Raw genomic sequence first — 13,215 nt, 5'->3', positions numbered from 1 at the left:
GAGGAAAGCGCGGCGGAGGGGTGGAGAAGCAAATGGGCGCTTTTCCTGTGTGCCCTGGCCGGGAATCGAACCCGGGTCCTCCGCACGCTAGGCCGACGCTCTACCGCTGAGCCAACTGGCCAGGGCCTCGAACATATTTTTAAGGCCGCCGTCATTTGCGATCTCCAGTAGTTGATCCTCTTCTTGCATAGACATGCTGGATTCACCTGGTTTGTTGACAAATGGATCGCGGATCCATTCCTTGGCAATTTGTGGGTCTTTTGTGGTTGGGAAGTAGCGTTCAAACTCTTTTAAAAGCAAATACAGGTGATTGTGCACCAGCTGGGACAATGAAGGCTTGGGCTCAGTCTCTTCCAAAATTCCTGTGAATGTTTGAAACATGTCAAATATACCCCTGTTCACGCGTCGTCCCACAAACCCAGTTTGGCTTTAAATGCAGCTACTTTATCTGCCAACTTGAAGACAGTTGTAATTTTCTCCTGAAGTGACGGATTGAGTTCATTGAGGAGGTTAAATATGTCGCACAAGTAAGCGAGTTTTGTGACCCATTCCTCGTCACTGAAATGTGCTGCTAGCGGTGACTTTTTTTCTGAGAGAAATCTCTGCAGCGGCTCTCATAATTCAAACACTCTGGCCAGGAACCTCCCTCGGGATAATCATCTTATTTCTGTGTATAAGAGAAGGTGTCTGTGCTCCGCGTTCATTTCCTCACAAAGCTGCTCGAACAGGCACGAGTGAAGGGCGTGTGCTTTGATGTGGTTAATAACTTTAACAACATCATTCAATACGCTGTTAAGTTCCGGTAATATAGTTCGGCTAGCCAGCATTTCCCTGTGAATGACACAATGCGTAGACTCGCATTCAGGTGCAACCTCCTTAATCCAAGTAGTTAAACCAATCATCCTTCCGGTCATGGCAGCAGCTCCATCTGTGCATATGCCTACATACTCTTGATAAAGATAACGCACGTAAACAAGTAGCATTGCCTTGTCAATATCTGTAGATTCGTCAACCTGGAGAGCGTACCACGGTGATATATTAATCCTCTCCAACAATTGTGATTCAATGTCCTCTGCTATTTCCTCAATGCTTTGTGTGACGATGGTAACCGAAAGAGGCATCTGTGCTATCTTTTTAACCGCAGCCTCTCCTAGAAGTTCACGACAAATGTCTTTAGTGGCTGGAAGGATCAATTCTTCACCAATGGTGAATGGCTTCTTAACCTTAGCAATACGATTAGCCACCAAGTATGATACTCTCAGTGCACTTGCATTTATTGATGTAGTGGCCACCAGTAATCGTTTCTGTCCTTCTTGTTCATGCTTTTTTCTTTCGAAATACTCAGAAGGCTTGTCTTTTAAAGTAGGGTGCTTGGTCTCCAAGTGGCAAAGCAGTTTTGAAGGTTCATTGCCTCATTACTTAGCTGGTCGCCACATATTATGCAGAGCAGCCTTGGTTTGCAAGAATCACCAGTTGCGATAAATCCATACTTCAAGTAAGACTCCTGGTATTGTCTGTTAAATGAAGCCTTCTTTTTCTTCGAGGTCGTAGGTTCTTCTTCTGTCTCCTCACTGGCCCTTTTTCACTTCATAAAAATACTTTTGATGGAATTTTGTTTTTCACTCATTTTGCTAGTTTATGGGTTTAATTTTAGCAGCAACATATCACATGACCAAGACAAGCATCAGGAGTTAGTCTTAGACGGATGTAACAGAGGGAATCTGGTCATTTTTAAAACATTGTTAAAATAAAACATTGTTCAGACTTAAATATAAATAAAACAGAAATAATGTAAGTTATTTATTCTTTCTCTGTGGACCGGTACCAAATGACCCATGGACCAGTACCGGTCCACAGCCCAGGGGTTGGGGACCACTGGTCTAGAACACCCCTAGAATGATGAGGCTTCTCTCCCTATTTATAGCTGCTGTTTGTTAGTCTTCCAAATTAAGTTGCAAAAGGTGTTTCTTTTATAGAAGCTACTAGTGACAATAAACTTGATATGTTTCCCTAAGTGGACAATAGTCATAAAAAGGACAATTTTATGCACTCTTGCTTTAGGTGCTGAATATGAGGATCAGACCAGCAAAAGGGAGAAAGAAGATGATAAAGTTATTCCTGGTGAAAGTCATACCTACGTTTGGCAGGTCCTCAAAGAGAATGGTCCAATGGACTCTGACCCACCATGTCTCACCTACTCTTATTTTTCTCATGTGGATCTGGTGAAAGACCTGAATTCAGGCCTCATTGGAACCCTGCTAGTTTGTAGAGAAGGTAAGTATAAAAAATGGTAAGATTAAGAGGAAATAAAAAGGGAAGTATATCTCTGGCCAGTTGGTTCAGTGGTAGAGCATTGGCCAGGTGTGTAGATATCCCAGGTTCAATGTAGTATTGCAGCCCACTGGGAACCAGTGTCGTGTGGAAAAAACCTTCTCAAGACACAAACTGACGTCAAGAGGAAAAGAGGGAGGCCTGCCAAGAGAGGCAAAGAAGATGTCCTGAATTTCCTTCTCCCTTAGCTTTTATTTATCAGAAGCATAACAAAGGTAACAGGATTACAATGGAGGGAGATCAGGTGATAAGGGGAAAAAATTACTAATAGACTTTATGCTGACCCAGAAAAGGAGTGAATTCAGTCAGTACATTCTTTTTCTTTTGATAATTAACAAGCACAAAGGAAGAGGCAATCTAGAACATCTAGGCTAATTTTCTAAAGCCTGTTCACATGCATTCCTTTCTGTCTGCACAAAGGTCACTCACTGACACAGTTTCTTGGTGTTTGCATCCAAGAGACATTCACTCAGGACTTTTAACTCAAGGTCCCCAATTCAAATCACAGAGGGTTTAAGGTTAGATGGCTGATTCCCTACAGTTCTATACCTGGTTAGAGTAGACAAGAGAAGTGCCTCTCTAGTTTTCCACCACTCCCCCTCCCCTCCTCTCTTCCTCTTCTACAACCATGGCTCAATCATGGCTCAATGTGCCCATGGCACATTGTCCCTGGGCACAGAGGATGGCTCTGCGGAGACTCCACCTCAGGTGCTAAAAATAGCTCAGTTGCAAGCATGGCCCCGGATGAGAAGAGCATCAGCCCCAAATGGATGTTGCCGAGCGGACCCTGGTCAGGGTGCATGTGAGAGTCTGTCTCTCTATCTATCCTTCTTTCACTTGAAAAAGAAGAATAATTAATTAATCAATTTAAAAAGAAGGGAAGTATAAACATCTGAGTCTATTCATAGAAGATAGAATTTATGTTATTTAATCTGAAAGAGGTTTCTTTTCCCCAGCATCATGCACATAAAAAGGAGAATAATCTAGTTTCTTAGAGGAACAGATGCCTGTCCTATGTTACCACAATGCACTTTTAAGGTCAAGAAAAGCCACCTTCTGGAATTAGGTCTCTCTTCTCAAAGCATTGCTACTTTCTACTTCAAATATCCTATGGACTGTCCCAGTAGTGCCTTTTGTAAATTTTGAGTTAGGTTCCTTGAAAGCTCCATGGAGGCAAACATCCAAATGTGTGATCAATGATGTATAGACTGCTTTAGGCAGTTTGTCATCTCTAACCCAAAAGAATACAAAAATCTGAGAAAAGCAACCATTTATTTTTGTTTATAACTTGTTATTTAAAAAATCATCTTAATTTTATTCAAATCATCTTTTAATTTATAGTTTAATAGTATAAACTAAATTAGGGAATAAACTTTGTATAATTTATTTTAATCCTAATTTTTAATGGTAAAATCAACTTCACTGGATTTTATTTTGTTCTATTTGTGAATTTGAGGAGGTATGGGAAGATGTGATACTGCATATCCCTACAATTTTGTGGCTTGAAACAATAACATTTTTTTTATAATTTTTTCATGGTTTTTGTGGGTTTCTTATGGAATTTAAATTTTTGGCCCTGGCCGGTTGGCTCAGCGGTAGAGCGTCGGCCTAGCGTGCGGAGGACCCGGGTTCGATTCCCGGCCAGGGCACACAGGAGAAGCGCCCATTTGCTTCTCCACCCCTCCGCCGCGCTTTCCTCTCTGTCTCTCTCTTCCCCTCCCGCAGCCAAGGCTCCATTGGAGCAAAGATGGCCCGGGCGCTGGGGATAGCTCCTTGGCCTCTGCCTCAGGCGCTAGAGTGGCTCTGGTCGCAATATGGCGACGCCCAGGATGGGCAGAGCATCGCCCCCTGGTGGGCAGAGCATCGCCCCTGGTGGGCGTGCCGGGTGGATCCCGGTCGGGCGCATGCGGGAGTCTGTCTGACTGTCTCTCCCTGTTTCCAGCTTCAGAAATGAAAAAAAAAAAAAAAAAAAAAAAAAGTATACAAATTTTTTTATTTAATGACTTGAAAAACTAAAAAAGCTGGAGTTTTCTCCACATGGTCTGTTCAGCAGAGCTACATACAGGGTAGCCATATTTTCCCCCCTCTTTTAAACAAATTTTTTAAAAGTTTGTTTTTAGGTTCACAGCAAAATCAAGCAGAAAATACAGAAAGTTCTTAAATACTAGCTGCCTCCTCACATGCACAGCTTCCCCTACTATCAATATCTTTCACTAAAGTGGTACATTGTGTGGTGAAAACTAAAAAGCGCTGATGAAAGAAATAAAGCAGACTTAAGTAAACAGAAAGAAATACTGGCTTCTGAACTGTAAGATTCAACATAGTGAAAATCTCAATTCTCTCCAATCTATATATTTCTTTGTAGTTATAAACAAGCTGATTCCAAAATTTACATGGAAAGGGAAAATACTAGATTAATTAAAATGATTTTGCAAAAGAAGAATAAATATTGGGGAATAAATCTAGCTGGTTTTAAAAACTTACTGCAAAGCTGAAGTAATCATAACATGTATTGGTTAATGGAATAAGCTCATAAATTAATGAAACAGAATAAAGTTCAGAAATAGATCCACACAAGTATAACCTATTTATTTGGTGCAAAAGCAGTTCAAGGGAAGAAGGTTAATGCATTCAACAAATGGTGTTAGAACAACTGGACGTCTATATGCAATGTTCCCAAATCTTATTACCTATACAAAAATTAACTCAAATGAATTGTATATCTAAATGTAATATGTAAAACCAAAAAAAATTTAGCAAGCATAGCAGAAAATCCTCATGACCAGGATTTAGGAGAAGAGTTCTGAGAAGACACCAAAAACACAAATAATTTTTTTTAAGTTGATAAATTTGACATCATCAAAATTAATAACTTTTGGATATCAGAGTAATGGCAGGGTGAGAGATACTACTGATCTTTCCCCTTGAAATTTCAACAAATTGAACAACTATAGTGCAATAAAGGAATCCCAGCCAGGCTCACAGGTGCACCTGAAAATCCACATACAAGGTGGAGTAAAGGTGGGACAGAGAGAAAAGGAGGCAGTCAGCTTTGGAGTAAAGGGGAGACAAACCTGGAGTGACTGGTTTTTTTTTCTCTGCTGGACTATGGAAAAGAGGGAAGCTTGGACTCTAGATTTTGTCTGAGTGGTACAGAGAAAGAAACTTGGAGTGACTAGGTCTCCTTCTGCTGGGAGGTGCATTAGGAGTAGACTGAGAGATAAACCAAAGCAACCAGAGCATGGGGTCATGGCCAATGTTCCTACAATCTGCCTATAGCCTTCACTCAGCAGAGACAGAGAAAGCTAAAGTGTGGCCTCCCCAAGCTCTCAGAACCAACCTCCCTTAACTCACAGTACAAAGAGTGGCAGAGGCAAACCCCATAGCTACCTCTCCAGAGTCACTCTCTTCCCTGAAGAACAGAGGTGCTCCACATCTGGTCCCCAGGTCTGTGGATATGTGGGAAGGAGAGCCCAGAAGCCTAAGATCTCCATTGCTAGAGCCATAAAGCTGGATACCTGAAGCCATAAAGCCAAAGACATAAGGCCCAAGCCATAAAGCCAAAGCTGAAAAGCCCTCACAACATGCCACACCCACCAACACAACTGGAGCCCCACCTACATCACTGCCACAGCAACATCTCAGCAGAGGACAGCCCAGTAGCTTCACAGAGCTAAAAGTTGTATTACAGTGAAATCTACTACAGGAAACCTCTCAAAACTGAAATTAAATTTTCCTCTAATTTACCCACTTTTCAAACTTTCTTCTTTTTTCTTCTTATTCTTTTTATCTCTTTTTCTCTTTTGAATTTTATTTTCTTTATTTTTTATATAAAGTATTTATATTTTGTGAGTATGTTTTGTTTGCTTTCGATCTTTTTTTTTCTGTGCTTTTTCTACTTTACTTGTCATAATTTTTAATTCTATATGTATTTTTTATTTTTATTTTTTTACTTTTATTTGGCTTTTTTTTTGTTAGGGTTCTTAAAAATACCACTTTCAAATGCCATCAAGGAAGAAGAAATAGAATATCATGGCTATGTAAGACAGAGACATAGTTCAAAAAAAAATCTCCAGGAAAAAAATCTGAATCACATAGAAACATTAGAGTTAAATGATGGAGAATTCAAAATTGAAGTTCTGAAAATACAAAACAAGATGTGAGAAGACACCGATAGGCAACTTAGTGAGCTCAGAAAACAAATTAATGAACAAAACAAATACCTCACCAAGGTAACTGAAACTTTAAAAACAGAGATGAAGAACTCAATACATGAATTGAAGACTGAACTAGCAAGTGTAGCTAATAGAACAAGCCAGATAGAGAAAAGAATCAGTGACATCAAAGACAGGCAACTAGAGATGCTACAGAGAAAAGAGGAGAGAAACTCAAGAATTTAAAAAAAAAACCTCAGAGAGCTCTGCAAGAATGGTCTGATTCCATCAGAAAGAGAAATATAAGAATACTAGATATATCAAAAGAAGAAGAGAAGGAGAAGGAAATGGAGAACCTATTCAAACAAATAATGGATGAGAAGTTCCCAAGTCTATGGAAAGAGTTAGAGCCTTGCCAAATCCAAGAAGCAAAATGAATGCCAAGTTACCTCAACAAAAACAGACCTACTCCAAGGTACATCATCATAAAATTGTCAAATATCAATGACAAAGAAAGAATCCTCAAGACAGCTAGGTAAAAGAAAAATATAACATATAAAGGAAAATGCATTAAGTTATCACCAGACTTCTCAGCAAAGAAAGAAATAAAAGGCATCCAAATCAGGAAAGAAGTAAAGGTATCATTTTTTGCAGATGACATAATCTTGAATATAGAGAACCCCAAAGACTCCACCAAAATCTATTAGAAACACTAAACTAATATAGTAAACTCACAGGATACATAATCAATATACAAAAGTCCACTGCTTTCCTATACACCAATGATAAACCAGAAAATGAACTTAAAAGATTCTTTTTACAAATGCAATAAAAAATACCTAGGAATAAACTTAATAAATTATGCAAAGTACCTATATACTGAAAACTACAAAGCATTATTGAACAAAGTTGAAAAAAACACAATGAAATGAAAAAAATATTCCATGTTCATGGATTGGAAGAATTAACATAGTTTAAATGGCCATATAACCCAAAGCAATATACAAATTTAATGCAATTCTCATCAAAATCCCAATGTCACTTTTTTAAAGAAATAGAACAAAAAAAATTATCAGGTTTGTATGAAATCATTAAAAACACTGTATATCAGTTGGCTCAGCGGTAGAGTGACAGCCCAGTGTGTAGAATTCCCAGGTTCGATTCCTAGCCAGGGCACACAGGAGAGGTGCCTGTCTGCTTTTCCACCCTTTCTCCTCTCCTTTCTCTCTGTCTCTCTCTTCCCCTCCTGCAGCCAAGGCTCCACTGGAGCAAGTTGGCCTGGGTGCTGAGGATGGCTCCATGGCCTCCACCTCAGGTACTAGAATGGCTCTGGTTGCAACGGAGCAATGCCTCAGATGGGTAGAGCATCACCCCCTAGTGGGCTTGCCGGGTGGATCCTGGTTGGGCGCATATGAGAGCCTGTCTCTCTGCCTCCCTGCTTCTCACTTCAGGAAAATACAAAAACAAACAAATGTATAGTCAAAGCAATTCTAAGAAAAAAGAATGAAGCTTGAGGTATCACACTACCTGACTTCAAATTATACTATAGAGCCATGATAATCAAAACAGCATGGTATTGACAGAAAAGCAGACCTTCTGACCAATGGAACAGAACTGACCACCCAGAAATAAAACTGCATGTATATGAACAAATAATCTTTGACAAAGCAGGCAAAAACATGAAATAAAGAAAAAAAAGCCTCTTCAATAAACAGGTCGGGGAAAATTGGAAAACCACATGCAAAAGAATGAAACCTGACTACAGTTTGTCCCCCTGCACAAAAACTAATACAAAATGGATCCAACCTAAACATAAGGTCTGAAACAATAAATTATGTAAAAGAAAACATAGGTACTAAACTCTTGGACCTTGACCATAGAGGACAATTTATGAATTTGATCCCCAAAGGCAGGGGAAGCAAAGGCAAAAATAAATGAATAAAACTATATCAAACTAAAAAGCTTCTGCACTGCTAGAGAAACTTAAAATGAGACAGGAAGGCAACCAATCAAATGGGAGATAATATTTACAAACAGTGGAGCCAATAAGGGGTTAATATTCAAAATATATAAAGAATTCACAAAGCTCAGCAATAAACAAGCAAACAATCCACATAAAAAATGGGGAAAGAACCTAAACAGACACTTCTCCCAAGAAAACATTCATATGATCAACATAAATATAAAAAGTGTTCATATTCACTAACTATTTGAGAAATGCAAATCAAAACTACAATAAGATGCCACCTCACACCCATTAGATTGGCTATTATCAACATGACAGGTAATAACAAGTGTTGGAGAGTCTGTGGGGGAAAAGGAACCCTCATTCACTGTTAGTAGGAATGTAAACTGGTACAACCATTATGGAAGAAAGTATTTGGTTCCTCAAAATGATGAGACTAGAGCTACCATATGACCTAGCAATCCTTCTATTGGGTATCTACCCCCAAAACTCAAAAGCATTTTTACATAAAGTCGCATGCACCCTCATGTTCATTGAAGCATTATTCACAGTGGCCAAGACATGGAAATAACCAAAGTGTCCTTTGAGGACTGGATAAAGAAGATGTGGTACATATATACAATGGAATACTACTCAGCCATAAGAAATGATGACATAGTTACATTTATGACAACATGGATGGGCCTTAAGAACATTATACTGAGTGAAATAAGTAATTCAGGAAAAGCTAAAAACTGTATGACTTCACACATAGGTGGGATATAAAACTGAGACTCATGGACATACATAAAAGTGAAGTGGTTTCCAGGAAGAGAGGGTAGTGGGGGAGAGGGTAGCAGAGTAAATAGGGACAAATACACAGTGATAGATAATGATTTGACTGTGGTTGATGGGTACACAACATAATTAACAGTTGAAATGCTATAGAAATGTTTACCTGAAACCTATGTACTCTTAGTGATCCATGTCACCCTGTTAAATTTAATTTTCTAAATAAAATTTAGTCCTGGCTGGTTGGCTCAGTGTATTGAGCATCCACTTGGTGAATGGACATCCTGAGTAAGATTCCCAGTCAAGGCTGCAATAGAAGCAACTATCTGCTTCTCTCCTCTTCCTCTCCCCCTTCTCTCTCTCTTCCCCTTTCACAACTGGACACTCGATTCTTTCAAATGTGTTCCTGGGTGCTGAGGATAGCTCCATTGAAGTGTATTAGCCTCAGGCACTAAAACTAGCACAGTTGATCCAGGCATTGGCCCTAGATAATTGTTGCTGGGTGGAGCCCAGTCAAGGCGCAAGCAGGAGTCTGTCTCACTATCTCCCTTCTTCTCACTTTAATAATAAAATGTAAATAAATATTATTCTGAAAAAGAAAAACTAGCCCTGGCCTGTTTCTCAAAGGTAAAGCAGTAGTGGTAGAGCATTGGCTTGGCGTGTGAAAGGCCTGGGTTCAATTCCTGGTCAGGGCACGCAGGAGGAGCAACCATCTGCTTCTCTACCCCTCACCCCGCCTCTCTGTCTCTTTCTCTTTCTTCCCCTCCCTCAGCCATGACTTGAATGCTGCAACCACAATTGGCCCCAGGCACTGGGGATGCCTCTGTGGCCTTGCCTCAAACGCTGGAATGGCTAGGTTGCCAAGCAGCAGAGCAGTGGCCCAGATGGGCAGAGTGTCACCTGGTAGGGAGCTTGCCGGGTGGATCCTGGTCAAGGTGCATGTGGAAGTTTTTCTCTGCCTCCCTGCCTCTCACTAAATAAATAAATAAATAAACAAACAAACAAATAAGAAACAGTGAAATATTGCTATATTCCTATTAGAATAGCTAAAATAATAATTTAAAAATTGTCACACATGCAGGTAAGAATCAAGAACAACATTGTTGTAACATTGTTGGTGAGAATTTCACAATGGTAAAGCCATTCTGAAAAACAATTTAGCAGTGTATTTTGTAATTTATAATAAAAAATATATATTTGATCTTCATCCAATTCCTAACAGAGTTCCTAAAACCTTTGAAATGCCCTATGATGACAGATATAAATGTGTTCTTGTTATGATAATCAGGTAGCTTTTGGAAAGCACCTAATCTTAGGGGCTGGTTGCCAATGGAACCAATCATGTAGTTAGAAGTTGGAATTTTTAGTCCCACTTGCCTGATCTTCAGGAAGGGATAAGGGCTTGAAGTTGAGTCCAATTACCAATGGCCAATGACTTAATCAATTATGCTTATGTAATGAAACTTCCATAAAAGCCCAAGAAGAAGGGGTTAGGAAGCTTTCCAGCTGGTGACCACCTGAAGATGCTCTGAGAGTGGTGCACCTAAAGAGGGCATAGAAGCTTTCCTCTCTTTCCTCATACTTTGCCCCATCTCTTCCATCTGGTTGTTTCTGTTATAACCTTTTATAATAAACTGATAATCTAGTAAGTAACACGTGTCTCTGCATTCTGTGAGCCAATCTAGCAAATTAATGGAACTCAAGGAGGGAGTCATTGGGACCTCTAAACTGTTGATCAGAAGCACAGGTGACAACCTGGACTTGCAGTTCATATCTGGAGTGTTGGGAAGAGGGCAGTATTTTAGGACTGAGCCCTTAACGTGTGATATCTGATGCTAACTCCAGGAAGCTGGAATCAGAATTGAGTTAAATTGTAGAATGTCCAGTTGGTGTCTTAGAATTTCTTGGTGTTGGGGAAAAACACACACACACTAAAATTGGTTTTAGAATTTTAGAGAAATGAAAGATGAACATCCACACAAAGTCTGCACATGAATGTTCACAGCAACTTTATTTCTAAAGCCAAGAAATAGAAGTAACCTAAATATCCTTCAATAAGTGAGTGGTTAACCAAACTGTGGTACATCCATACCATGAACTCAACAATAAACTAGAATATAGTATTGTTACATGCAACAAAATGGATGAATCTCAAAGGCATTATACCAAATTAAAAAAAAGTTATATATTATATGGTTCCATTTATATGGCATTCTCGAAAATACAACTCTGTAGTGATGGATAACAGATCAGTGGTTGCCAAGAGCATAACTATACACATAAGTCAACACATGAACATATACACACACACATATATGACTGTATATATGACTATAAAGCCATAGAAAGAGGGAGTTTGGGGGAATGTTGGAACTGTTCTATACACTGATGGTGGTGGTTTCATGAATCTATATCTGTGTTAAAACTCATAGACTTATTCACTAAAAGTAAAAATCCACTTCACTATTTGATAATTTAAAAATAAAATAAAAAGAATTAAAATGTTCTCAGACAGCCTTGCCTGTATTTTAAATTTGTATGAACAAGTTACTTTCTTTGTCCAATCTAACTTTTACTTTCGAAGCATTAAGGGTACAAGAAAGAAACAAGGGGAATATCATCAGAAAAATATCTTCCTACTTGAAATAAGCCTTCAAAGAAAACTTTCCAATAAAATGAAAAAATACAATGTTAAGAAAACCAACATATTCAACTATTAAAACATGAAGCAAGCTCATTTTCAACATTAACAACTTTCAATATTGGTGTACATGGTGTTTACTTACAGTGTGACTATAGGTGTTTAATATAGACAGTTGTTATTTTGCTCATAATATTTGTTTATTTATAACTGCAGAAGTAAAAAAATGTTAAAACATAATAGAAACACTTTTTATTAATTGCCTATATGCACATTTCCCATAAACAATGTGTATGATTTTTATAATTTTTTATCTTTTACATTTTCTCTGAATATATACATATATACAGGGTGGGGCAAAAGTAGATTTATAGTTGTGAGTACATGAAACAAAATTTATTCTTGTATTATTTATTAATTATTATATTATTTTTATATGAATAACTGTAAACCTACTTTTGCCCCTTCCTGTATATACAATATGATTATATGGGCTTGTATTTTGTATCTTTATAATTTTATTTTTAGTAATTCATTTTTATTGTATTCTACAAAAGTAGTGGTCTAGAGCAAATTTGAAGTTTAATAAAAGTTCTTTACCCCAGAGGCACTGATATAGGAGACCTGACACCAAAAAAATAATGTTATGGTAAAGTTAAGAAGAGTCAAAGGACTAGATTTGTGCTTACTTTCAAACTATTGATAAAGTAATATCTCCTCCTAGTGTCAATTTGCTATGACAGGATTTTCAATAGAAGATAAATGCAAGGATTGGACAAAGGAGATGTGGTACATATATACAATGGAATAATGCTCAGTCATAAGAGTAGATGAAATACTGCCATTTACAACATGGATGGACCTTGAGAATATTATGCTAAGTGAAAGAAGTCAGTCAGTAAAAGCTAAGAACTATATGATTTCACTCATACACAAGATATAAAAATGAGACTCATAGACATAAACAATAGTATGGCGGTTAGCAGAGAGGGGAATGGCAGGTTGTGGAGGGGGCTGAATATACAGTGACAGAAATTGGTTTGACTTTGGATGATGGACACACAACACAATGTACAGATCATGTGCCACAGAGATGTACATCTGAAGACTATAGATCCTATTAACCAATTTCACTCATTAAATTTAATAAAAATAAATAAGTGTCAAAAAATAGAAGACAAATGCTCTTACTTCTTTTGCAGGGAGTCTGGCCAAAGAAAAGACACAGACCTTGCATGAATTTGTACTACTCTTTGCTGTATTTGATGAAGGTTAGTGAGCTGCATCTGAATTTTGAGCTCCTGAAGAAAGCAAATATATTCATTGATTCTGGTACTTAAGATGAGGGCTGC

The 13,215-nt window shown here is 38.3% G+C and overlaps 1 protein-coding gene across 2 annotated transcripts in view; it reads left to right on the top strand.

The window, feature by feature from the left end:
* Positions 1 to 13,215, top strand: part of F8 (coagulation factor VIII) — a 216,840-nt gene that overhangs the window by 45,200 nt on the left and 158,425 nt on the right. For both annotated transcript variants that reach the window (XR_010747809.1, XM_066356154.1), the window contains exons 4-5: positions 2,062 to 2,274; positions 13,066 to 13,134. Coding sequence is in view for 1 of the 2 variants with exons in the window: in XM_066356154.1 (XP_066212251.1) it covers positions 2,062 to 2,274; positions 13,066 to 13,134 (282 nt within the window). In the remaining variant the exon portion in view is untranslated. The remainder of the gene's footprint in view (positions 1 to 2,061; positions 2,275 to 13,065; positions 13,135 to 13,215) is intronic.

Source organism: Saccopteryx leptura, chromosome X (assembly GCF_036850995.1).
Source record: "Saccopteryx leptura isolate mSacLep1 chromosome X, mSacLep1_pri_phased_curated, whole genome shotgun sequence".
Classification (NCBI taxonomy): Eukaryota; Metazoa; Chordata; class Mammalia; order Chiroptera; family Emballonuridae; genus Saccopteryx; species Saccopteryx leptura.
Note: the sequence above shows the minus strand (reverse complement) of the source record. Positions and strands in the feature narration are given on the sequence as shown.